Genomic DNA, 21,967 nt, shown 5'->3' with positions numbered 1-21,967 from the left:
AAAAATTATGAATTAAAATGTTCATAAAAAGTTTTCAAATAAGAAAATTCAAATGAAGAAGATTTAAAACATTGTCCTGCTGCAGATACAAGCTAAATGTAACGACGGTTTTGTGGATAATATTGTAAAATACACAAGAACTATTTCTTTCCAATGTTTATTATTTTTCAATTTTAGAAATTTCATTTTGACAAAACCCAACTCGTTTGTTGCCGAAACGCTCCCACCTTACTTTTTACATCATGATCCTGTGTTTATAACGGTTTATAAATTCATTGGCAACCCAGTTAACATTCTGCGTGAATGACAAGTTTTAAGAAGAAGTAGAAGAAGAAGAAAAAGAACACATTTTTTGATTCTATTGAAGAATTATTACAAAAAATGGTTAACATGGACGAAAATGATATAGCGGATATAGAGGATTTAATATCACCAGAGGATATAAAACCGATAGAGCGTTATCAAAATAAAAGTAATGTCACTCTAAGAGCAAAGAAGCGGTTGAACACCAAAGTAGAAGATGTTATTACGCCAGAAAAAGTTATTCATGAAAGTGTAATACCTGGTACACAGAAGGTGTACGTAAAAACCTGGGGCTGTGCCCACAACAATTCAGATAGTGAATATATGGCAGGACAGTTGGCTGCGTATGGCTATCAGTTAACGGAAAGCAAAGATAATGCAGATTTGTGGTTATTGAACAGTTGCACAGTAAAAAATCCATCCGAAGATACGTTTCGCAATGAAATAGAACATGGTATAGGTAATGGAAAACACGTGGTAGTGGCAGGATGTGTTCCGCAGGGTGCTCCAAAGGCAGACTATTTGAAAGGCTTGTCTGTGATTGGAGTGCAGCAAATTGATCGTGTTGTTGAGGTTGTAGAAGAGACGCTAAAAGGACACAGCGTACGATTGCTACAAAACAAAAAAGAAGATGGTCGTCGAGTGGCCGGAGCAAAACTGGCCTTACCGAAAGTAAGGAAAAATCCATTGATTGAAATTATACCCATAAATACTGGGTGCCTTAACCAGTGTACATATTGTAAAACAAAACACGCTAGAGGTGATTTGGCCAGCTATAGTCCTGAAGAAATCGTTGAAAGAGCCAAACAAGCATTTGAAGAAGGTTGCTGCGAAATCTGGCTTACCTCAGAAGATACTGGGGCGTACGGAAGAGATATTGGGTCATCATTACCAGAATTACTTTGGAAACTTGTTGAGGTAATACCGGAAAACTGTATGCTTCGGGTGGGAATGACAAACCCTCCATATATATTAGAACATTTGGATGAAATATCAAAAGTACTCCAGCATCCAAGAGTATACTCATTTTTGCATGTACCAGTTCAGAGTGGTAGTGATGCTGTATTGGGCGACATGAAGCGTGAGTATTGCCGAAAAGATTTTGTACATGTTGTGGAATTTTTACGAGAAAAAGTGCCAGGACTCACGATAGCAACAGACATTATTTGCGGTTTTCCAACAGAAACCGAAGAGGATTTTGAGGAAACAATTACTCTATGTGAAAAGTACAAGTTTCCAAGTTTATTTATAAATCAATTTTTCCCTCGCCCAGGCACACCTGCCGCCAAAATGACAAGAATACCTCCCAACTTGGTCAAGAAGCGTACAAAACGTCTAACAGATCTCTTCAACAGCTATCATCCCTACGCTGGTCGTGAAGGTCAAATTTACAATGTTTTAGTAACAGAAGTATCTCACGATAAACTTCATTATGTGGCACACAATAAGAGCTATGAACAGATTCTTTTGCCAATGCGCCCAAATCTTTTGGGCACATCCGTTAGAGTGCGCATCACCTCCACATCGAAATTTAGTATGAATGCAGAAATTCTTGATTCTGAAGATGAATGGACAAGATGTACACAATCAACAACTACAACACTTTTAACCAAAAATAAACAGTCTTCTCAAACGTTGGACGTTTTATTACAAAAATACCTTGGGCTATCATTACTTTTAGGAATTGCTGCTTTCATTTTACAATGGCTGTGGAGACATTTTTAGTTTTGTACAATAAAAATAAATTTGAAGGAAAATATTTGTACTTTTTTTTTGTTTTAAAGTATTTAATAATTATTCAATAATATGTATTTCGCTATTTTGTCGAAAGTTTTAACTTATACTATAGTATTTTATTTTCAATATTACTCGTCAAATAATAGATGTAGTAGCAAATTAGTGTTTAGTAAACTTGAATGGAAATTGCAAATTAAGTACGATGTTTTTATAAGCATTTGTAGAGTTAGCGTTTTATATGTAAAAATTTCAACTTTAAAGTCCCATAACTCGGAAACTAAAGAATAATATTCAAATATCAATTGGATTGGTGATGTTGTATAATGCCCAAAATTAATAAAACTATTTTCTTTTAATAACCTTTCTACAGTCGTAGACGACTTTTTAATATTTCTTAAATAACAGTATGTATCAGTACTTAAATAAACTAATAAAACTCCTCCGAGGGCTCTGTGCCAAAGTAGCGGTCACCAAAATTTCCAATACCAGGTATCACATAAAATTTATCATTAATTTCGGGATCGAGAGCAGAGGTTACAATTTTAACCTAGATATTATGATAAAAAAGATGCTTAAAAATGTATTTAGTGTACATGTATGTTCATATTTACTTGAGGAAAAGCATAAGCTATGCTATGAACACCAATTTCAGCCATTAACAACGAAGCCAATATAATATTTTCCTCTTTGACATCGTGATCAAGCAGTACGCGAATTGCCATCATAGCGGCTGCACCAGTTGCAACTGTAGCATCCATCAAAATAACTTTGTATTCCCGAATATCTTTTGGCAGACGTAGATAATACAGTTCCGGCTCTTCAGTTTCCTTATTAGTCTGAATAAGAATTTTGCCAATACGAATATCCTTGCAAACATCGCATATGGCTTGTTCCATTGTCTCACCAGCTCTTAAGATCGAGACACCACAGATTTTGTGTGTAGCCATTCTCTTACCACTATATAATACACCCTGGGGTGTTTCTACTGTAGTAGGCTTAAAAGGGAAAAGACTAAGGGCATATTCAATAACCAAGCGAATGAGTCTTTTGGAATAAAATATAAATTCATCTCTTGATGTATTTTTGCAGCGTATAAAAGTATGTAATCCTTTGATTTGAGGAGTAGCTGGTAGAAGATGTAGAGACTCAGGCATAGGTTGGTCATTGTAGGAATTTGCTAGAGCTTCTCGTAGCTTGAAACCACGCTAAAATATATAAAATTAATAGTCACAAATATTTGGTTTTTTAATACAAATGCAATGACTTACAAGTTGAAGTTGAGTATGAACATGTTGAACTATTAGATGTATAGCAACTTTGTTCTCACCACCGCGAGGAACTATAATATCTGCATGAGCCATGGTGGGCGCAATGTAGTTCGAATAAGAAGGTTTTACCATATTCAAATACTGTTTCAATACTCCACTTAGATCACGTCCACGTTGTGAAATATCTCTAAAAGAAGTAAATTGCTTAAAACCCCTTAAATAACAGTTAAGCAAACCAATTTTACCTTTTCAATCGCCTAGCCAGGCGTATGTCGGGATCTGTATCGACAAAGATTTTCATGTCCAATAATTTTAAAATCTCAGGACTGTGAAACACCAAAATACCTTCAAAGATTATAACATTAGCTCCATACATTGTTTTCTGAAACATTAGTATATATTTAATAACACACATTATTTTAATTATTTAATAAAGTTTTTACATACAGTAGTTGTTTCGCGCGAATGTGTGACAAAATTATAAACTGGTACTTCCACTTTTCGACCTTCTTTAAGCTTCTTTAATACTTCTAGCAATAAATCCATATCGAAAGCATCCGGGTGATCGAAATTGTACTCATTAAGGAGAGCTTGTTCGTGTTGTTTCTCATTGAGTACCTGCAGAACATATAAAATAGTGAAAATTACTTATAAACGTGCGTATGTTCAACACACTTTGTAAAAGCAATCCATTGATAGCAACGTAACCCATGGCACATCTAAAGATTCAATTATTTTTTGTGCCACAGTGGTTTTTCCAGAGGCGCTTCCACCACAAATGCCTACATATATTAAAAAAAACAAAAATAAATAATTTTTTCTTGCTGTTTCCAAAACTCACCTATAACGAATGGTTCCACTTGTTGTCCTGCACAATTATACCAGGGAGGACGGCCGGCTGTATAAATAGTTCGATTATTAGAACGAATTACACACTCAGAAGGATTTGCTGTGGTTTGATTATTCATAGAAGTCGTCCGTTGACGCCTACGTGGTGCACCCACGCGAGCTGGGGACTCTAGGCATTGTGGTGTCCTGGCTGGAACAGTTGTAGGTGATGCTGGACACCCAAAATACTCGACATTTGCTATGTTGGGGTCCACATAAAGAGGCTCTGTTAAATCGCAGCGTTCATCGCTTAAATAGAATAATATGAAATAAATTAATTAGAATAAATTTTTGGAAAAACATTTGTTTATATGTACATATGTATGTATATTATTTTTAGAAATATCCATAATTGTTGTTGCAAAGTCACACGTACACAAAAATGTTTTCGTTTTTTTTCACATCGCCTTAATAGATACCATTCTATGAATTGCTGGATATTTCAATTGGCCGGTCAAACGATTGTCACAATTCTTGTAAGGAATCTTTACATATTATGTATGTAAATTTACGTATGTATACATAGGTACATATATGTACATTCATGATTTAAAAACATTTTTATACCATGTGTACATTTATGTACATATGTATGTATGTTAGTGCTAAGAAAACATTTTTCTATTATAGGCCAAAACATAATTTGAATTTATCTTTGGAGATGCATAACAGAAAACTATTATGAGTCATGGTCGCTTGTTGGCCTAAATGTAGTAAATGTTTAGTTATTGCATTTAGATCACCTTGTTTTCTTTGCAAATCATTTACAATATGTATACAATATATAAAGTGTTTTGTAATTTCTCTACCGGCATGTTTTTGTTGTTAAAATTACTTCTTTATATTACGATGGTTTTATGTACATATGTACGTAATCCTTTAAACAGTACATTTTTTATATTAATGCATTATTTTTATAGCATATTCAACAATATGATTTCACATAAATATGTATGCATATATCCTACAAAAATACATTCATATGTATATATGTACATATGCATTCGTTAATATTGTTAATTAAAAATTCGCCTATTAGAATATACTTATGTACATAACTTTCAATTAGTTTTTACCTATCAGAACTGGCAGAGCTGGATGGATTATAGAACTTTATTTGTTTACTTTGCGAATTTGAAGTTGTCACAGACATTTTTTAATGAAATGCACAAATATTTTACTTGCAAAACACGCGGTGACTGTGATAAATTATATTTCACAGATGTAGTATCTAAAACAACAAAAGTGGAGCTGCCACACTTAAAATATGTTTTTGACAAGTTGCATGCAATACAAATGTTGCACTAAATAAAAAGGGCTTAACAAGACGCATATTCGAAAATATATTTGAATGTACAATTCTTATTGATTTTTATATAAACTTTCTAAAATTTTATGTGTTCAATTTCATATACATATACAAATTATAGCAAATAGTTATCTAATGGAGTCAGATAGTTATAAACAAATAATCTCTAATTAACTGCAAGTTTCAACCAGTAGTACCATATTGTTATATTTGAAAAGTCGACATTTCAACTTTTTTGTTGTAATTTATAAAATCGACTTCTCAACTTTTTCGAATGCACGAAATTCATGTTCAAAATTAATTTAATTAAACTATTAATTATTCGAATCTAGTGCTAAAAAACTAAGGTATATAATATTTCAAAAATTTTATCGATTCATAAACTACACCGACACAGGTTTACAAATGACTTAAGTTAATAATTATTGTGACTTCGTCTTCTTCTTTTTAAGCTGTTTTATGAATTTATGTACACGACCAAGGCGAATTCATAACAGGTGTTGTTATTTAATCAGCTGTAATTTTTTCTTAATTCGCCTGGTTTACGTAGCTTTCAAAGTCTGTTATTGTTTATAGTTTTTTAATTTAAAAATTTCCGTTAAACAGAGAGAAACTTTGTTTATATTTTTGTTATAATTATTCAAGTAAAAAATCTAAAAATACCAAGCCTCTCGTAACAAAACTCGTATGAAATATTTACCCGGCCGGCTGCAGCTACTTTATGGCCAAATATTGAAAATTATTCCGCCGAAGTGGAATTATCCGTTCGCAACAAAGATTCATTCGTAATATAATTTTTTCATGTTTATTTTTCACAAAAAATTAAGTTTTACTTGACTTCAATTCAGAATATATTTTTATCACAATTTTTTATATCTTTTTTATTTTTTAATAATATATAAAATCTTTCAAAAAAAAAAATATAAAATAAATTCGCCGTTCTTATGGGTTTTGACATTTACGTAAACCAAATGCAAAAACAAAATACATGTAAAATGTTGTTGTTGCAGAACTGCCACCACCTTGTATGAATACGCCTTGGAATGAGCAAAGAGTTGAATGTCAAAATTAGCTTGGTTTTTTTCAGACAACAAAAAATATTGTAGATATTTGCAGTGAACGATATAGAAAATATTTTGTTGAGAAAATTAATTAAACGAAAAAATAATAATAAAATGATTCTCTGTGGAAATGTATTTTTGGATGAATTGAAGGATACATTTATTCTATGTTGTGTATTGTGCAAAAAGAAATCTCGGCGTTACAATGATTTTACAAGTCACGTAAAAGCAAAGCATAAAGAGCTCAATGAAAAGGGAGCCACACCATCGCGGCAGATTGTAAAAAAAATTAAAGATGAAGACGACAGTGATGACGATGAAGACGAAGGCCAAGACGAGAGTGAAGAACAAAAGCCAGAAGTTGAAGTTAAGGATGAGATGGATGTTGATCCACACGAAGAGTTTATTGATGATATTAAATATGACGTTCAGGAAATTGAGGTAAGTGCGCAAACGAAGATCTAAGAAAGTTATTAGAATGTTTTTGTTTTGTTGTGCTTTTAGCCTTTTATTGACCCTATTTTGGCTTTAGAGGAAAAGGAAAGTGCAGACGCAACAGATGTATTGGAAGCTTTAGATTCAGATGTAAAAGATGAAGATTATGTTGCTGATGAACTAGATAATGATGATTCTGATGATGAAGACTATCGTGATGAGGACAATGATAATGCCGCTGATTCCGAGACGGATGATAACGAACTTCCAATATCCACAGACAAAGTATAATTTATACATAATATTTTCAAATATCTTAGATGTTATAGAAATATTATTTTTTTTTAGTTCACGCCAACATTCTATCGTAAAAAACGGCATGTAAACGATTTCATTGAATTGTACAAAAGTCAACCTGTTCTGTGGGATATTAATGATCCTTTATTTGAAAATCCGAAAGCACAAAAAGATGCCGAACAGGCCATTATAAACGGCATGCAGAAGTTCAATATATTCCTGAAGCCAACTGGATTGAGATCCGCAATAAATCAGATACACAAATATTGTGTCATAATTAAATCTGATTTGGACAATGGTGATACCAAAAAAGTTACGTCTATTGCAAAAGGTTATTATGAAAAATGTGATTTTCTAAAAGATCTGCTCGCTAAAAAGGCCATACCAGAAGGAGATAAACAGAACGTAAGTAAATTTTCAAATTTTCGCAGTGATAGAAGTTTAATTAAATGCCTTTATTTCTATTCACCTTGTAATGTTTTGCCAAAATTTTACAAAATTATTTAATTTTCCTACTGGTTTGTATAGGTAATATGGTATAGGTATATATTTTTTTAATGAAAGATATGCATCTTCCATTTTATTTTCTTTAATTATAATAGTTTTTTATAAAAAAAATTAATTTTAACGAGGCCCCAATTATGATTTACCACATCTAGTTGTTGTATATACTAAATCTCATATAAACCAGCTGTATGTACCATTAACTTTTTATTCGTATTTTTTACGTTTCGTATAAAATCTTAAATGAAACTATGATTAAGTTTCATTTTTATTAAAAAAAATATTTTTTTTTTGAAAAAAAAAAGTAAAAATTAATTTTTTTTAGTGATAAATTGAAATTTTAGACAACATTAAATCTTTTCGAATGTTTTGATAAAAATTTTATTTATTTTTTTTTTTTTTGTGCAAATTTAAATTTTAATTAAAAATTTAATTTTTGAAGCGAAGTGTTTTGAATAATTATTTAAAATTTTCACACAGAAAAACGCCAAGACACCTAAACTTAATTTTGGGCCGTAGTTGAAAAGTTGGCTCAAAATCGGAAGGTATAGCGTTTTAAAGTATGAACTTTTTTGAGATATTTTATTTTTTTTTAATTTTTGAAAAAAGTTTTTACGCATAGACATATGAACTAACTATGAAAAACTAAATATATATGTTTAATAATTTAAATGGACTCTAGTTTCATGTATTTATTTACTTTTTTATCTGTATGAGTTTTGTTTTTTAAATTCAAATAATCAAAAATCACCTCAAAAAAATTTAAACTTAAAAATGCAAGTTCACATGTTTCGGCATTTTTCTGTGACTTTTTGAAAGTTAAAATTTTATTGGAGACAACGATGAGTGGAATATTAATATCAAAGCCTATGATTATTGTATTTTAAGAATATATTTAGCTTTAGAAAATAAAATAAATCATTGTAAAAATTGAAGAATTTGTTTAAGTTTGGCAAAATATTCATAAAATATATGTAAAGCATCTTAATTAATTTTTACTCACTTCACATTTAAATGTACAAATTGAAATTGACAATACAAATCAAATATCGTAGACTATTACGCTTTTTTCAATGATCCCAGTGAAATGTATTTCGTTTGTGAAAAACGCGAAATTGCGCTGGAGCGATGAAATGAAGTGATTCTATTTTTTAAAATTTCATTTTATCAATCCATTATGTTTATATAGTTGTTTGCGGCGACAAACGATTGTAATAGTGAAAAATAATTGTTGTATTTTTTGTTTCTTTATTTTCTTAAAACAAAAAAAGTGTCCATTAATATTCAAGCAATGGGATGAAAATACTTCTAACTTCATCGAAACATACGCAAGATTTTCGGTCCTCTACAATACAAAACATCAATTATTTAATAGTGCTGAAGCGAGGCATAAAGCTCTATCCGATCTAAGCCAAACATTATTAAGTGAACACAATATAGATTTTAGCAAAGAAGTCTTGTCAAATGCCATTGAACAATTCCAATCTTGGTATTACGATACGAAACGGCGTAAAGGAAACCGATATAAACTGACAAGTAGTATCGAAGATAAATATTTGAAAATGTGCAAATTCATGCCTTCGAAACAATTGAAACTGAGGCAAAGGATGATGTGTGAATTGTGTAATACACTCTTTTATACGGAACACAACTTAAAGCTCCATCTGTATAAAGCTCACCAAATAGGAGAACTACCGTTCGAGTGTGAGCAATGTGGAAAGAAATTCGACTCAAAATTGTATTTGAGAGTTCACGTACTTCGCGTACACGTTGGCAAGCAGTTCCCCTGTGAATATTGTGGCAGAAAGTTTGCCATTATGCCAGAACTGAACACTCATATCAAGATTCACACAGCTGAAAAGCCTCACGTATGTGAGCAATGTGGCAAATCATTTAGGTTAAAAACTCAATTGGGCTATCATGTTACAGCGATACACACTAACATTCGCGCTTTCAAATGTACCATGTGTCCCAAGGACTTTAAAAAGAAGCGCGATCTGACTGATCACATCAAGTCGCACTTAAATATACGCGACAAGATTTGCGAGACATGTGGTAAAGGATTTTCCAATTGTCATTCCTTGATTCGTCACCGTCAAATACATTCGGCGGTGAAAAAGTACGAATGCAAATTGTGCGATGCCAAATTTCATCAGTTTGTGGGTCTTAACGGTCACATGAAACGCACTCACAATATCGTGAAAAAGAAAGATCCATAAATTTTGTATTATAGTTATAGCAGTTTAACAATAGCCTATCCTAACATATACATATTTTTAATTATAAATTAATAAAAAAATAAATACACACGATTTGTACATCAAAATAAAAACAGAATGCAAAGTATTTTCTTCATATTTTTAATTATTTAATTGTTTGATTGATTATCCATCACTCATTCTCTCCAGTTGTGAAGCATCCATCCCATTGTTTTGTTGTCGTTTTTGAGTATTTTCTTTTATTTAAACTCTCAATTTCAAAAACTTTGAACTGCACTGTTGAACTATTATTGCTTCACGCAAATAGCGTTTGATTCTTTTAATCGCCGTTCATTTTTTGGAAAATAATGCTAAATAATTGTTTTATTTTTGTTGTCTTTATTTCTTCTTTAAACAAAACAGAAACCATTAACGCTCAAACAATGGGATGACAATACTTCGAAATTCATCGATGCTTACGCAAAATTCCCCCTTCTATACGACGGAGAGCATCCATTGTATGGTAATTTCGAGGAAGTACAAAAAGCTAATAACGATCTAACAAAAACACTTTTAACTGAACACAATATCGATTTTAAAGAAGAAACACTGTCCTCGGCAATAAATCAATTGCATTCTTGGTACTACGATGCCAAGCAACGCAAGGCAAAACAAAATAGATTGAAAAAAGAAGAAGAGGAATATTTTAAAAAGTGTAACTTTTTACCGGCAAGACGATTAAAAACGAAATTTTATTGTCATGTTTGTAAGAAAAACTTCAAAATGGAACACAATCTAAAGGGCCATCTCTTTAGATATCATCAGATAGGCGACCTACCATTCCAATGCGAGCAATGTGGAAAGAAATTCGAAATCAAATCCACACTGCAAACACACATTCAAAGAATGCACGTCAGTAGAAAATTCCCCTGCGGTTTTTGTGGAAAACTCTTTGCCATAAAATCAGAGTTAAAAGTTCACAACATGGTTCATACGGCGGAAAAGCCACATGTCTGCGAATTATGCGGAAAAGCCTTTAGAATAAAGACTCAACTACGCTACCATGTGACAGCAATACACACCAAGATTCGTGCCTATAAATGCACCATGTGTCCCAAGGATTTCCTTAAGAAGCGTGACTTGACCGATCACATTAAAACGCATCTAAATATTCGCGACAAGATATGCGAAACGTGTGGAAAGGGTTTTTCGAATAGTCATTCGTTAATTAGACATCGTCAGATACATTCGGAAGTTAAACGATATGCCTGCAAATTATGCGATGCTAAATTTCACCAGTTCGTTGGTCTAAACGGTCATATGAAACGTACGCATAATATTGTAAAAAAAGATTCATAATCGAATGAAATTTCATTGTAAAATTACACTTGTCGACTTAAATAAAGACTATAAAGAATATACATAAATACTAATTTATATACATATGTAATAAGAAAAATAATTGCATTTTAATCGTTAAATTTGATTTAACATTTAACATAATCTCCCCCCCTAATATTTAATCTAGTCTTTACTTATTTTTGTTTGTTTTTAAAAATGTCGTTTTAAGTTATTGTTATTATTATTATTATCTTTAAAATCAGCAATTATTTTACAACTATTATTTCCTTTTATTGTCTTTATTTTCCTTAATAAAAAACAGGAACTTAATAAAAAACAGGAACGTAACAAGAACCGGGAACAGGACCAAAATCTATTAAATTTTAAAAAGTTGGATGAAAATACTTTCAGTTTCATAGAGACTTATGAAAAATTTCCTCAACTATATGATGGAAATCATCCTTTGTACGAAAATGTTGAAGAAAAATTGAAATCTTTAACTGAATTTGCAGATCGTCTTTTACTATTTAACGGCTTAAATTTCTCAATTCAGACTCTAACTATCGCCATCAGACAATTACAGTCGTGGTATTATCATTCTAAGACACGCAACGAAAACCGAAAGAAAAAATTAAATGACCACGAAATGGAATACTTTAGAAAATGTTCGTTTTTCCCTCCAAAGCGCCTAATTGATAAATACTTTTGTACAATTTGTAAACAACAATTTACTTTGAAAAGTAGTTTGGACGGCCATCTCTTCAGACACCATCAAATCGGCGATTTGTCCTTTGAGTGCGATAAGTGTGGCAGAAAGTATGCACAAAAAAATATACTTCGAGAACATGTACAACGAATGCATGGTAGTAAAGAATTTTCCTGCGGTTTCTGTGGAAAACTCTTTGCCATAAAATCGGAGCTAAAAGTTCATACTATGGTACATACGGCGGAAAAGCCACATGTATGCGAACTATGCGGCAAAGCTTTTAGAATAAAGACTCAACTACGCTACCATGTGACAGCAATACACACCAAGATTCGTGCCTATAAATGCACCATGTGTCCCAAGGATTTCCTTAAGAAGCGTGACTTGACCGATCACATTAAAACGCACTTAAATATTCGTGACAAAGTATGCGAAACGTGTGGAAAGGGCTTTTCGAACAACCATTCGTTAATACGACACCGTCAGATACATTCGGAAGTAAAGAGATATGCCTGCAAATTATGCGATGCTAAATATCACCAGTTTGTTGGCCTAAACAGTCACATGAAACGTACGCATAACATTGTAAAAAAAGATTCATTATCGAATGAAATTTCATTGTAAAATTACACTTCTTAAATTAAAATAAAAATGAATATAATTAAATACTTATACAATAAGAAGAACAATTGCATTTTAATCGTTAAATTGGTTTAATATGTCAATAATCTCCCCTCGTATTGTCGAATAGAAATTTTCTTATTAAAATCCCGTTTTAAGTTCTTCTATTCATATAAATTAGTAAAAATTTTACAAATATTGTTTCCTTTTATTGTCTTTATTTTCCTTTATAAAAACACAGGAAGAAAACAAAAACCTATTAAATTTTAAAAAGTTGGATGGAAATACTTTTAGTTTTATTGAGATTTATGAAAAATTTCCACAACTATATGATGGAAATCATCCGTTGTATGGAAATATTGAGGAAAAATTAAAAGCTTTAACTGAATTTGCTGATCAACTTTTACTACATAACGGGTTAAATCTCTCAATTGAACGTCTTTCCAATGCCATCAGACAATTAAAGTCCTGGTATTATCATTCCAAAACACGTAACGAGAACCAAAAAAGAAAATTAAACAAGCACGAAATGGAATACTTCAGAAAATGTTCGTATTTACCGCAGAAGCGCCTAACCGATAAATACTTTTGTACCATTTGTAAAAAAATATTCAATTTAAAAAGTAGTTTGGACGGGCATCTCTTCAGATACCATCAAATCGGCGATTTGTCCTTTGAGTGCGATGAGTGTGGTAAAAAGTTCTCACAAAAAACTATACTCCAACAGCACGTACAACGAATGCACGCCAGCAGAAAATATCGCTGCGAATTTTGCGACAAACTATTTGCCACAAAATCGGAACAAAATTTTCACACCAGAATACACACGGACGAAAAACCACATGTCTGTGAATTTTGTGGAAAATCTTTTAGAATTAAAACTCAATTGGGTTATCATGTCACCGCTGTCCACACGAAAATACGTGCCCACAAATGTAACATGTGTCCCAAGGATTTTCTAACAAAACGTGACCTAACGGACCACATTAAAGCTCATTTGAATATACGTGACAAGATATGTGAAACTTGTGGAAAAGGGTTTTCGAATAATCATTCATTTAGACGACATCGTCAAATACATTCGGAAATCAAAAGATATGAGTGTAAAATGTGTGACGAGAAGTTCAATCAATTAATAAGTTTACACAGACATAAAAAGCGTATTCACAAGGACGTAAAGGGAGTTCAGAAAAAATAGTAAATTTATTATTTTATAAATAACATACATTAACAATAAACATGATAAAAGTAAAAATAATTTAGAATTTGTGAAATTGTTTCTTTTACAAAAAATCGTGCTTTAGGTATTACCGTATAGCTTAGTATGTCGTATTATCGTATAGCTTAGGATGTCCGCAAATTTCTTAATTTTGCTTTTCATTTGTAGTTTAATTTTAACTGTTAAATTACTCTTTAAGTGTATCTAAAGTATTTTTATTCCTCGTTTACGTGCAACGAATGCCATTTGGAAATACTTTCCGAAACAATAAAAACATTAGCACGTTTCCACAACAATTGGCCAACAATTGTCAACTTGTCGAGTTCTATATTGTGCAACACTTACTAAAAAACTTTTGCCTTTTAAACTGACTCTTGAAATATTCCAATATATTTGTTGATTTTATCCAACTGTATATTATTAGAGAAAATAATGAAATTTATTGTACCACTATTAAGGAAATGGAAATATACAATTTTATTTGAACAAATAAATCATTGTGTTTCTTTTTATCTGAAATCGGTTGAATAACCATTTTGTTCGCTTTAAAAAGGACTTGTTTTACTAATTGTTTTCTTTATTTCGTTGTAATATAATAGAAACCGCTCAATCTTGACCAATGGGATGATACAACGTGCAAATTTATCGAAATTTATGAAAAATTTCCATTACTTTATGACAAGAAAAACCCATTGTACGGCAATTTAGAAGATAAACAAAAGGCTTTAACAGACATTAGCAGTACCCTGAAAAGTCAGCATAATATTGATTTTAGCGAAGAATTAATAGCCTTTGCCATAGATGAATTGAAATCTTGGTTAATACGAGTCAAGCGACGAAAAGGTAAACTTGACAAAACAACTGAGAAGTATTTAAAAATGTGCAAATTTATGCCGGCTAAGCGATCAAAAGAAAAGATTCCGTGTAGCATGTGCGAAAAGGTTTTCTACACAGAGCATAATTTAAAATACCATTTAACAAAAGTTCATAAAGTAGGAGACTTTTCGTTTCAATGTGATTTGTGCGGAAAAAAACTCGTCTCAAAAAATGCTGTCCTATATCACAATTTAAGGGTACATGTTGAGAAGAAATACCCATGTGAGTTTTGTGGAAAACTATATGCTATTCCTGCTGAACTAAAGGTCCATACTCGGATTCACACGGCAGAGAAGCCTCATGTATGCGAATTATGTGGTAAATGCTTTAGACTGCGCAATCTTTTGAGTCTCCATGTCACACGTATGCACACTAAGATTCGTGCCTTCAAATGCACAATGTGCCCCAAAGATTTTCTCAAAAATACTGATCTAAGGGATCACATGAAATCCCATTTAAATATTCGAGACAAAATATGCGAAACCTGTGGCAAAGGTTTTACAAATTGTCATTCTTTGATACGACACCGTCAGATACACTCAGATATAAAGAAATTCGCATGTAAACTGTGTGACGCTAAATTCCATCAATTTGTTGGACTCAATGGTCATATGAAACGCACACATAACATAGTTAAAGACTCTAACAATTAGAATTACATACTTTTTTAGTAAATAACTATATGTAAAAAAAACACATATATATTTGAATAAATAATTGAGAAAATTCGATTTTGTTATTATAACCTTTTCCTTTTTGGTCGGGAACTCAAATCTAGAAAATATAAAATGCAAAATATTATTGCGCTTTGTGTGAACTAGAGATATGCATACATATACATATGTATTTATTTCGAATAAGTTAAAAAATTTTCGTTTATCTGTTCTATTAAAACAATTGTTTTCTTAATTTCATTCCAATAAAACAGAATCCACTCACTCTCGACAAATGGAATGAAACTACGTGCAAATTTATTGATATTTATGCGAAATTTCCATTGCTATACGATCCAGATCATCCATTACATGGCAAAAATATAGAAAAACAGAAAGCCTTATCTGAGATTCGCAGCACACTACTGAGTCAACATAACATAAATTTCAGCGACGAAATCGTAACCGAAGCCATAGATCAACTGCGATCTTGGTACTATTCAAGCAAACGTCGACAACACGTGACCAATAATAATGATGAACTTAAAAAATGTTATTCCAAATATTTAAAACTGTGCAAATTTTTGCCAGAAAAAGAAAAAAGGGTGAAGTTTCCGTGTAGCATTTGCGATAAGATATTTTATACGGAGAATCATTGTAAATATCATTTATCGAAGGTTCATCAAATTGGGGAGATATCCTTTCAATGCACTCAATGTGGAAAAAAACTTGTTTCGAATTCAGCTTTACAAAGTCATACCCAAAGGGTTCACTCTGGAAAGGCATATCCATGTGAGTTCTGTGGAAAATTATTTACAATACGCTCGCAACTTAAGCTGCACATATTGGTACACACGAATGAGAAACCGCATGTCTGTGAATTATGCGGTAAAGGTTTTAGATTGCGAAATAATTTAGGTCTTCATGTTACCAGTATGCACACCAAAATTCGTGCCTTTAAGTGCACCATGTGTCCCAAAGATTTTCTGAAAAATGCCGATCTGAAGGATCACATAAAAACACATTTAAATATACGCGATAAAATATGCGATACGTGTGGCAAAGGATTTACAAATTGTCATTCCCTTAGAAGACATCGTCAGATACATTCAGAGGTAAAGAAATTCGCCTGTAAACTATGTGACGCAAAATTCCATCAATTTGTTGGACTCAATGGTCATATGAAACGTACTCATAATATAGTTAAGGATGCTATCAATTAGAATTACATAATATGTATATATGTATGTAGTATTTATATTAATAAATGATTGAACACACTTAATTCTTAATATTTTGTGTCTCTTGCTCAATATTTTTAATCCATCGATTGTAGGTGTTTAGCTGTTGCAATACAACAGAACCCACTCACTCATGACAAATGGAATGAAACTACGTGTATATTTATCGATACTTATGCATGCATGGCATGGTAATCAGTATAAATCAATAATCGAATTAATCAAAGGGTTCACTCTGGAAAGGAATATCCATGTGAATTCTATGGAAAATTATTTACGATTCGTACATACGAATGATAAGCCGAAGTAAGTGAATTATGTGGCTAAGTTTTAGACTAAAATTGGATCTACATGTTACACGTATGCACACCTAATGATTTGTTTTAAAAAAGGCGATCTGAAGGATCACGTAAAGACGCATTTTAATATACGAGATAAACTATGCGAAACGTGTGGAAAAGGATTTACAAATTGTCATTCTCTATTAAGAAATATTCAGATACACTTAAAGATATATGTAAACTATGTGACGCAAATTTTTTTAGCAAAGTTTTAATTAAAAAAAAAAAAATAATAAATCAAAACGATGATTCCTTGAGAGTGAGCAGTGCGTGAAATAACTTAAAAAGAAAACTATGCAACATATTGCAACAAGACTTTTTAAGAAGCGGTACTTGACATATACGGTTTAAAATTATTCTAAATAAATTATGTGCATCGTCTGAGAGATATAAAAAATTACTATATAGTTGTTATTATTACCTAATGAGAAGTAAATACATAGAACTTAAATGATTAGTAATAAAAAATACAATACATAAGATATGTTTATATAAATAGTTTTTTAATATTAAACTAGTTTTTTTTAAGTATTTAGTTAGATTAAGCAGAAAAATAAGTTTCTTTAATATGTGTTTTCTTTATTTCGTTGCAATAAAACAGAAACCACTCATACTTGATAAATGGGACGATACTACGTGTAAATTTATTGACATATATGCAAAATTTCAATTACTCTACGATGGAGAGCACCCATTATATGGGAAATATGAGGATAAACAGAGGGCCATAACTGATATACGCAACGCTCTGCTCACTCAACATGAAATAGATTTCAATGAGGAACTTGTATCGAATGCTATAGATCAATTACAATCTTGGTATTATTTAACAAAACGGCAAAAACATAAGAATAAAGATGATGCCAAACTTGCCAAGAGTTGCGAAAACTATTTACAAATGTGCAAATTTTTGCCGGAGAAGCGATTAAAAGTGAAGATTGTGTGTAGCATTTGCAATAAAAATTTTTATACGGAACATAATTTCAAATATCACTTAACGAAAGTCCATCAAGTGGGAGATTTTTCATTTCAATGCGATCTGTGTGGAAAAAAACTTATTTCGAAGTCTGCTTTACAATGTCACGCTCAAAGGGTTCACTCTGAAAAGAAATATCCGTGTGTATTTTGTGGAAAATTATTTGCCATACCTTCTGAATTGAGGATCCACACACTGGTGCACACTGCTGAAAAGCCACATGTTTGTGAATTGTGCGGCAAAGGTTTTAGATTGCGAAATAATTTAGGCCTTCATGTTACACGTATGCATACCAAGATACGTGCCTTCAAATGCACCATGTGTCCCAAAGATTTTCTGAAAAACTGCGATCTAAAGGATCACATAAAAACTCATTTAAATATACGTGATAAAATCTGTGAAACGTGCGGTAAAGGTTTTACCAATTGTCATTCTCTAATACGACATCGTCAAATACACTCAGAGGTTAAAAAATTTGCCTGTAAACTCTGTGATGCAAAATTTCATCAATTTGTTGGACTTAATGGTCATATGAAACGTACCCATAATATAGTAAAAAAAGACACAAACAATTAAAATTACAATTGTACATGTAAAAAACATACACTTAAATATAGAATAACTTATGTGTATATACACATAACAATTTTAATATATTTTTAATTTATAACTTTAGAAATTTATTCGGTGATTTTCCCAAGAAGATTTTAAAGAACATGAGTATACTTGTTGTATATTATAAATATTAATCATACGCCTAGATTATAAATGAAAGAACGAAAATGTCTCTTCATGAGGGGTCATTACAAATAGCTACAGTCATAAATATTCCTATTATGGAAGCGACTAAACTTTAGATTATTATTATTTTAATAAATTTAAACATGTGTTAAAAAAATTAAATTATAGAAGTATGCGAAAAACTGTATGTGTAACAGTTTTTTATGGAAAAATGTTTTGTTCTATAGAAAATTGTATACATATGTAAGTACTATATGTGTATATTGCTAGCAGTGGCAGTCAATTTTGTCAGTTTTTGTTCTGTTTACGTTTGCTGTATTTCCGTGTGCAACAAACACAAGTTCGGTAAGAAAAAATAACCAGCTGACTTTACCTTGTCAGTACGCCCCGACGCGGTAAATGAAACAACAGGGTGACATAAATTTGAAAGTTTGGCTGCACTGAAAAGTCGACTTTTCGTCTGAAAGTAGATTTTTTGATTTGTAGCATTTATGTAAAGGCGTCTTTACGAATTTTGAAATATAGAATCTTTTGACCTTTCTGTCTTATTTGAGATTTCCCGTTTATTTTAACATCTCCAGCTTCTCAATTTTTACAAATTTTTTTTTTTTGACTTTCCAACTGATTGACCTTTTCCGACTTTTGATCGATTCCTCGATTTAAAGTCTACCTCTTCTACCACAACTTTTCAACTTTTTCCGAAATTCCAAAAATGCAAAATTCTGAATCCCGCTATTTTTTAAAAAGCAAATGCCAATGTGGCATCTCTAACTACCAACTGTTAGATAAATACCATTGTTTTCATAATAACAATTTTTGCAGGTAACAATTTTCATTGGTTTCTTAACAATTTCATTTTAAAATATTATTTAATGAAAACTTTTTGTTATTTTTAAATGCAGCTGCCATACTGCATCAGTATGAGAACTTTATTATTAAGGTTAAGAAGTAACTTCTTCAAACCTACGGAACAAGTTCATTGGCGACGAGTTCTGAAGCCGGTATGTTGTGTAAACCTTTCAAATTCAAATAGCAGTAGGGCTTTTTTGAGAAATCTAGCGACGTCGAATTGTAATACTGGGATATTAAGCATTATAAGACCATACTCTTCCTCTCCAAACGTTGCAGCGTTAGATGGAGAAAAACCACATTGTAACATTGGCACTATTGGTCATGTAGACCATGGCAAGACTACTTTAACAGCAGCCATAACAAGGGTGTTATCAAAGAAAGGTTTAGCAGATTTCGTTTCATATGATCAAATTGATAGAGCACCCGAGGAAAAGGCTAGAGGAATAACAATAAATGCCTGTCACATTGGTTATGCTACACCACAAAGAACATATGCTCATACTGACTGTCCCGGCCATGCTGATTATATTAAGGTAAACGGTTAAAAGTTATGCAATAGGCATTTTATTAAGACACTCGCATTTACTTTAAAAGAACATGATATCTGGGGCATCGCAAATGGATGGCGCTATACTGGTTGTTGCTGCAACTGATGGACAAATGCCTCAGACCAGAGAACATCTGTTGTTAGCCAAACAAGTAGGTATAGAAAAAATTATAGTTTTTATAAATAAAGCCGATTTGGTGGATCAAGAAGTCCTGGAACTGGTAGAAATTGAAATGCGTGAAATGTTGACGGATTTCGGATTTGATGGCCTTAATAGCCCAGTAATTTGCGGCTCTGCTTTGTTAGCCTTACGTGATGACACATCATCATTTGGTGTACCATCGATTGAGAAATTGGTAGATAGTATTGACTCGTATGTACCGACACCTAAACGTGACTTCGATTCGCCTTTCATATTGCCCATCGATAATGCTTTCACTGTGCCTGGGCGAGGTACTGTTGTAGTTGGCACCATAAAACGAGGAACAATAATCAAAAATGCTGAGTGTGATCTTTTGGGTTTCAATCAGAATATAAAAACCTCCGTGGGTGATATACAAATTTTTCGCAAGAGTATACCAAAGGTAAGCCAGATTAAAAAAAAATGGTCTGTATGTAGTAATTTACAAAATATTTTGAACAATTCACAATTAAGGCGGTAGCTGGGGAAAATATTGGAGCTCTACTGCGTGGTGTTAAAATATCCAGTGTCGAACGAGGAATGTTATTATGTGCACAAGGATCAGAAGATATTTCAAATCATTATTTGGGCTCCATGTATTTATTGTCACGGGCTGAAGGCGGACGCTCTAAACCAATGCTTTCCAAGTATATACAACAGTTATTTAGTGTTACATGGAATGTACCTGCGCGCATTGATATGAGTAAGCAATATAGTTTATAACAAAAGATAATGAGATTTTATTTATATGTATATTTGTTCAGTTCCCGCAAATAGTATGTTAATGCCTGGGGAACATGCAAACGTACGAATAACTCTGCTAAGAAAAATGGTTATGACAAATGGTCAAGCTTTTACGATACGGGAAAATGGCGCTACTGTTGCTACTGGCATGATTTTAGAACGAAAGCCCTCTATCGATTTACCCAAAAACAAATTATCCAAAGCAATTGTTAATTATGATTAAGCAAAATAAAAATTACTTTGAAATAAATTTTTAAATTTGAAAGTTGAAGTCCCCAATATTTTATTTTAATCTTATTTTGGGCACAATAAGATCTTACCTTTCTTTAATATATTTTATAAATTTATTTATAAAGTAAATATTTAATAAATATAACAACGTTGCAATGTTATTTTCAATACATATGTATTTGTACATATTTATGTTGTGATTTATTTCTTAAATTTCTTTTTGATAAATTACACATAAGTTTTAAATATTGAAATAATTGCGTTTTTATATACTATTATTTCTCAACTTATATGCAATTATTATACATACATTATTTTATTGAATGTATAATTTGAAAAAGTTGTTTTTTTTAAAGTAATTACAAAATGCTTTTAGGTGTAGGTAGGTATATTTAATAAATATAAATAAATAAATAATTTAATTAAATATTTATGTATGTTGTGTTTTACATATACATATATTTATTGTTAATGTTTTGCTATATAAATAACTATTATTAAATAACAATGTATGTATGATTATATTTAAATAGAAAAAAAGTACAAATATTTTATTTTTTTTAAAGGAAAAGAAAAATTCTAAATGGCAAAAAGAGAATATAAAATGGTTATTTCTTTATCTCTCGTACAACACAAATTTACAGATTAAATTAAACTAAATTTGCTTAATAGTTTTGTGATTTTTGAAATCTGCAAA

The 21,967-nt window shown here is 31.6% G+C and overlaps 5 protein-coding genes across 11 annotated transcripts; 4 read left to right on the top strand and 1 right to left on the bottom strand.

The window, feature by feature from the left end:
- The first annotated feature begins 315 nt into the window (after positions 1–315).
- LOC111675935 (threonylcarbamoyladenosine tRNA methylthiotransferase) lies at positions 316–2,144 on the top strand. The gene has a single exon (XM_023436818.2). The coding sequence runs from the start codon at positions 382–384 to the stop codon at positions 2,026–2,028; it is 1,647 nt and encodes a 548-aa protein (XP_023292586.2). The 5' UTR covers positions 316–381; the 3' UTR covers positions 2,029–2,144.
- Positions 2,145–2,390: 246 nt separating this feature from the next.
- LOC111675934 (uridine-cytidine kinase-like 1) lies at positions 2,391–5,535 on the bottom strand. Its single transcript, XM_023436817.2, has 8 exons — positions 5,273–5,535; positions 4,150–4,445; positions 3,984–4,090; positions 3,756–3,926; positions 3,554–3,690; positions 3,309–3,495; positions 2,652–3,245; positions 2,391–2,587 (listed from the first exon to the last, which is right to left on the bottom strand). Exons 1-8 carry the CDS (start codon positions 5,347–5,349, stop codon positions 2,468–2,470), a joined length of 1,689 nt encoding a protein of 562 aa, XP_023292585.1. The 5' UTR covers positions 5,350–5,535; the 3' UTR covers positions 2,391–2,467.
- A 907-nt stretch (positions 5,536–6,442) lies between these two features.
- Positions 6,443–18,800, top strand: LOC111675933 (zinc finger protein 678-like). 6 transcript variants are annotated; one of them, XM_023436816.2, is made up of 4 exons: positions 6,443–7,007; positions 7,071–7,286; positions 7,350–7,703; positions 14,487–15,516. In XM_023436816.2, exons 1-4 carry the CDS (start codon positions 6,681–6,683, stop codon positions 15,414–15,416), a joined length of 1,827 nt encoding a protein of 608 aa, XP_023292584.2. In that variant the 5' UTR covers positions 6,443–6,680; the 3' UTR covers positions 15,417–15,516. The 6 variants fall into 6 exon arrangements, with proteins under 6 accessions (XP_023292584.2, XP_046810636.1, XP_023292581.2 ...); XM_046954680.1 differs by lacking the exon at positions 14,487–15,516 and adding an exon at positions 15,692–16,701 and having other exon boundaries at positions 6,445–7,007; XM_023436813.2 differs by lacking the exon at positions 14,487–15,516 and adding an exon at positions 17,600–18,800 and having other exon boundaries at positions 6,450–7,007.
- On the top strand, positions 13,198–14,363 carry LOC124420723 (oocyte zinc finger protein XlCOF15-like). Its single transcript, XM_046954681.1, has one exon. It carries the CDS (start codon positions 13,198–13,200, stop codon positions 13,864–13,866), a length of 669 nt encoding a protein of 222 aa, XP_046810637.1. The 3' UTR covers positions 13,867–14,363.
- A 588-nt stretch (positions 18,801–19,388) lies between the features above and the next one.
- LOC111675915 (elongation factor Tu) lies at positions 19,389–21,310 on the top strand. Of its 2 annotated transcripts, XM_023436783.2 has the most exons (5): positions 19,389–19,537; positions 19,618–20,100; positions 20,162–20,698; positions 20,770–20,998; positions 21,060–21,310. In XM_023436783.2, exons 2-5 carry the CDS (start codon positions 19,636–19,638, stop codon positions 21,260–21,262), a joined length of 1,434 nt encoding a protein of 477 aa, XP_023292551.2. In that variant the 5' UTR covers positions 19,389–19,537; positions 19,618–19,635; the 3' UTR covers positions 21,263–21,310. The 2 variants fall into 2 exon arrangements, with proteins under 2 accessions (XP_023292551.2, XP_023292550.2); XM_023436782.2 differs by lacking the exon at positions 19,389–19,537 and having other exon boundaries at positions 19,562–20,100.
- The last annotated feature ends 657 nt before the right edge of the window (positions 21,311–21,967 follow it).

The sequence above is a fragment of the Lucilia cuprina genome, chromosome 6 (genome assembly GCF_022045245.1).
Source record: "Lucilia cuprina isolate Lc7/37 chromosome 6, ASM2204524v1, whole genome shotgun sequence".
Lineage (NCBI taxonomy): Eukaryota > Metazoa > Arthropoda > Insecta > Diptera > Calliphoridae > Lucilia > Lucilia cuprina.
This window is presented reverse-complemented; position numbering and strand designations above follow the sequence as displayed.

Excerpts from the sequence above, each read along its gene's own strand:
- LOC111675935 (XM_023436818.2), top strand. The coding sequence starts at position 382 with ATGGTTAACATGGACGAAAATGATATAGCGGATATAGAGGATTTAATA.
- LOC111675934 (XM_023436817.2), bottom strand. The coding sequence starts at position 5,349 with ATGTCTGTGACAACTTCAAATTCGCAAAGTAAACAAATAAAGTTCTAT. Across the intron at positions 3,927-3,983 it reads CAATGGATTGCTTTTACAAA|GTACTCAATGAGAAACAACA; the intron begins GTGTGTTGAACA and ends TATGTTCTGCAG. Across the intron at positions 3,691-3,755 it reads ATTCGCGCGAAACAACTACT|AAAACAATGTATGGAGCTAA; the intron begins GTATGTAAAAAC and ends CTAATGTTTCAG.
- LOC111675933 (XM_046954679.1), top strand. The coding sequence starts at position 6,681 with ATGATTCTCTGTGGAAATGTATTTTTGGATGAATTGAAGGATACATTT. Across the intron at positions 7,287-7,349 it reads TTCCAATATCCACAGACAAA|TTCACGCCAACATTCTATCG; the intron begins GTATAATTTATA and ends ATTTTTTTTTAG. Across the intron at positions 7,704-11,663 it reads CAGAAGGAGATAAACAGAAC|GAACTTAATAAAAAACAGGA; the intron begins GTAAGTAAATTT and ends AATAAAAAACAG.
- LOC124420723 (XM_046954681.1), top strand. The coding sequence starts at position 13,198 with ATGGAATACTTCAGAAAATGTTCGTATTTACCGCAGAAGCGCCTAACC.
- LOC111675915 (XM_023436782.2), top strand. The coding sequence starts at position 19,612 with ATGCAGCTGCCATACTGCATCAGTATGAGAACTTTATTATTAAGGTTA. Across the intron at positions 20,699-20,769 it reads TTCGCAAGAGTATACCAAAG|GCGGTAGCTGGGGAAAATAT; the intron begins GTAAGCCAGATT and ends TTCACAATTAAG. Across the intron at positions 20,999-21,059 it reads ACCTGCGCGCATTGATATGA|TTCCCGCAAATAGTATGTTA; the intron begins GTAAGCAATATA and ends ATATTTGTTCAG.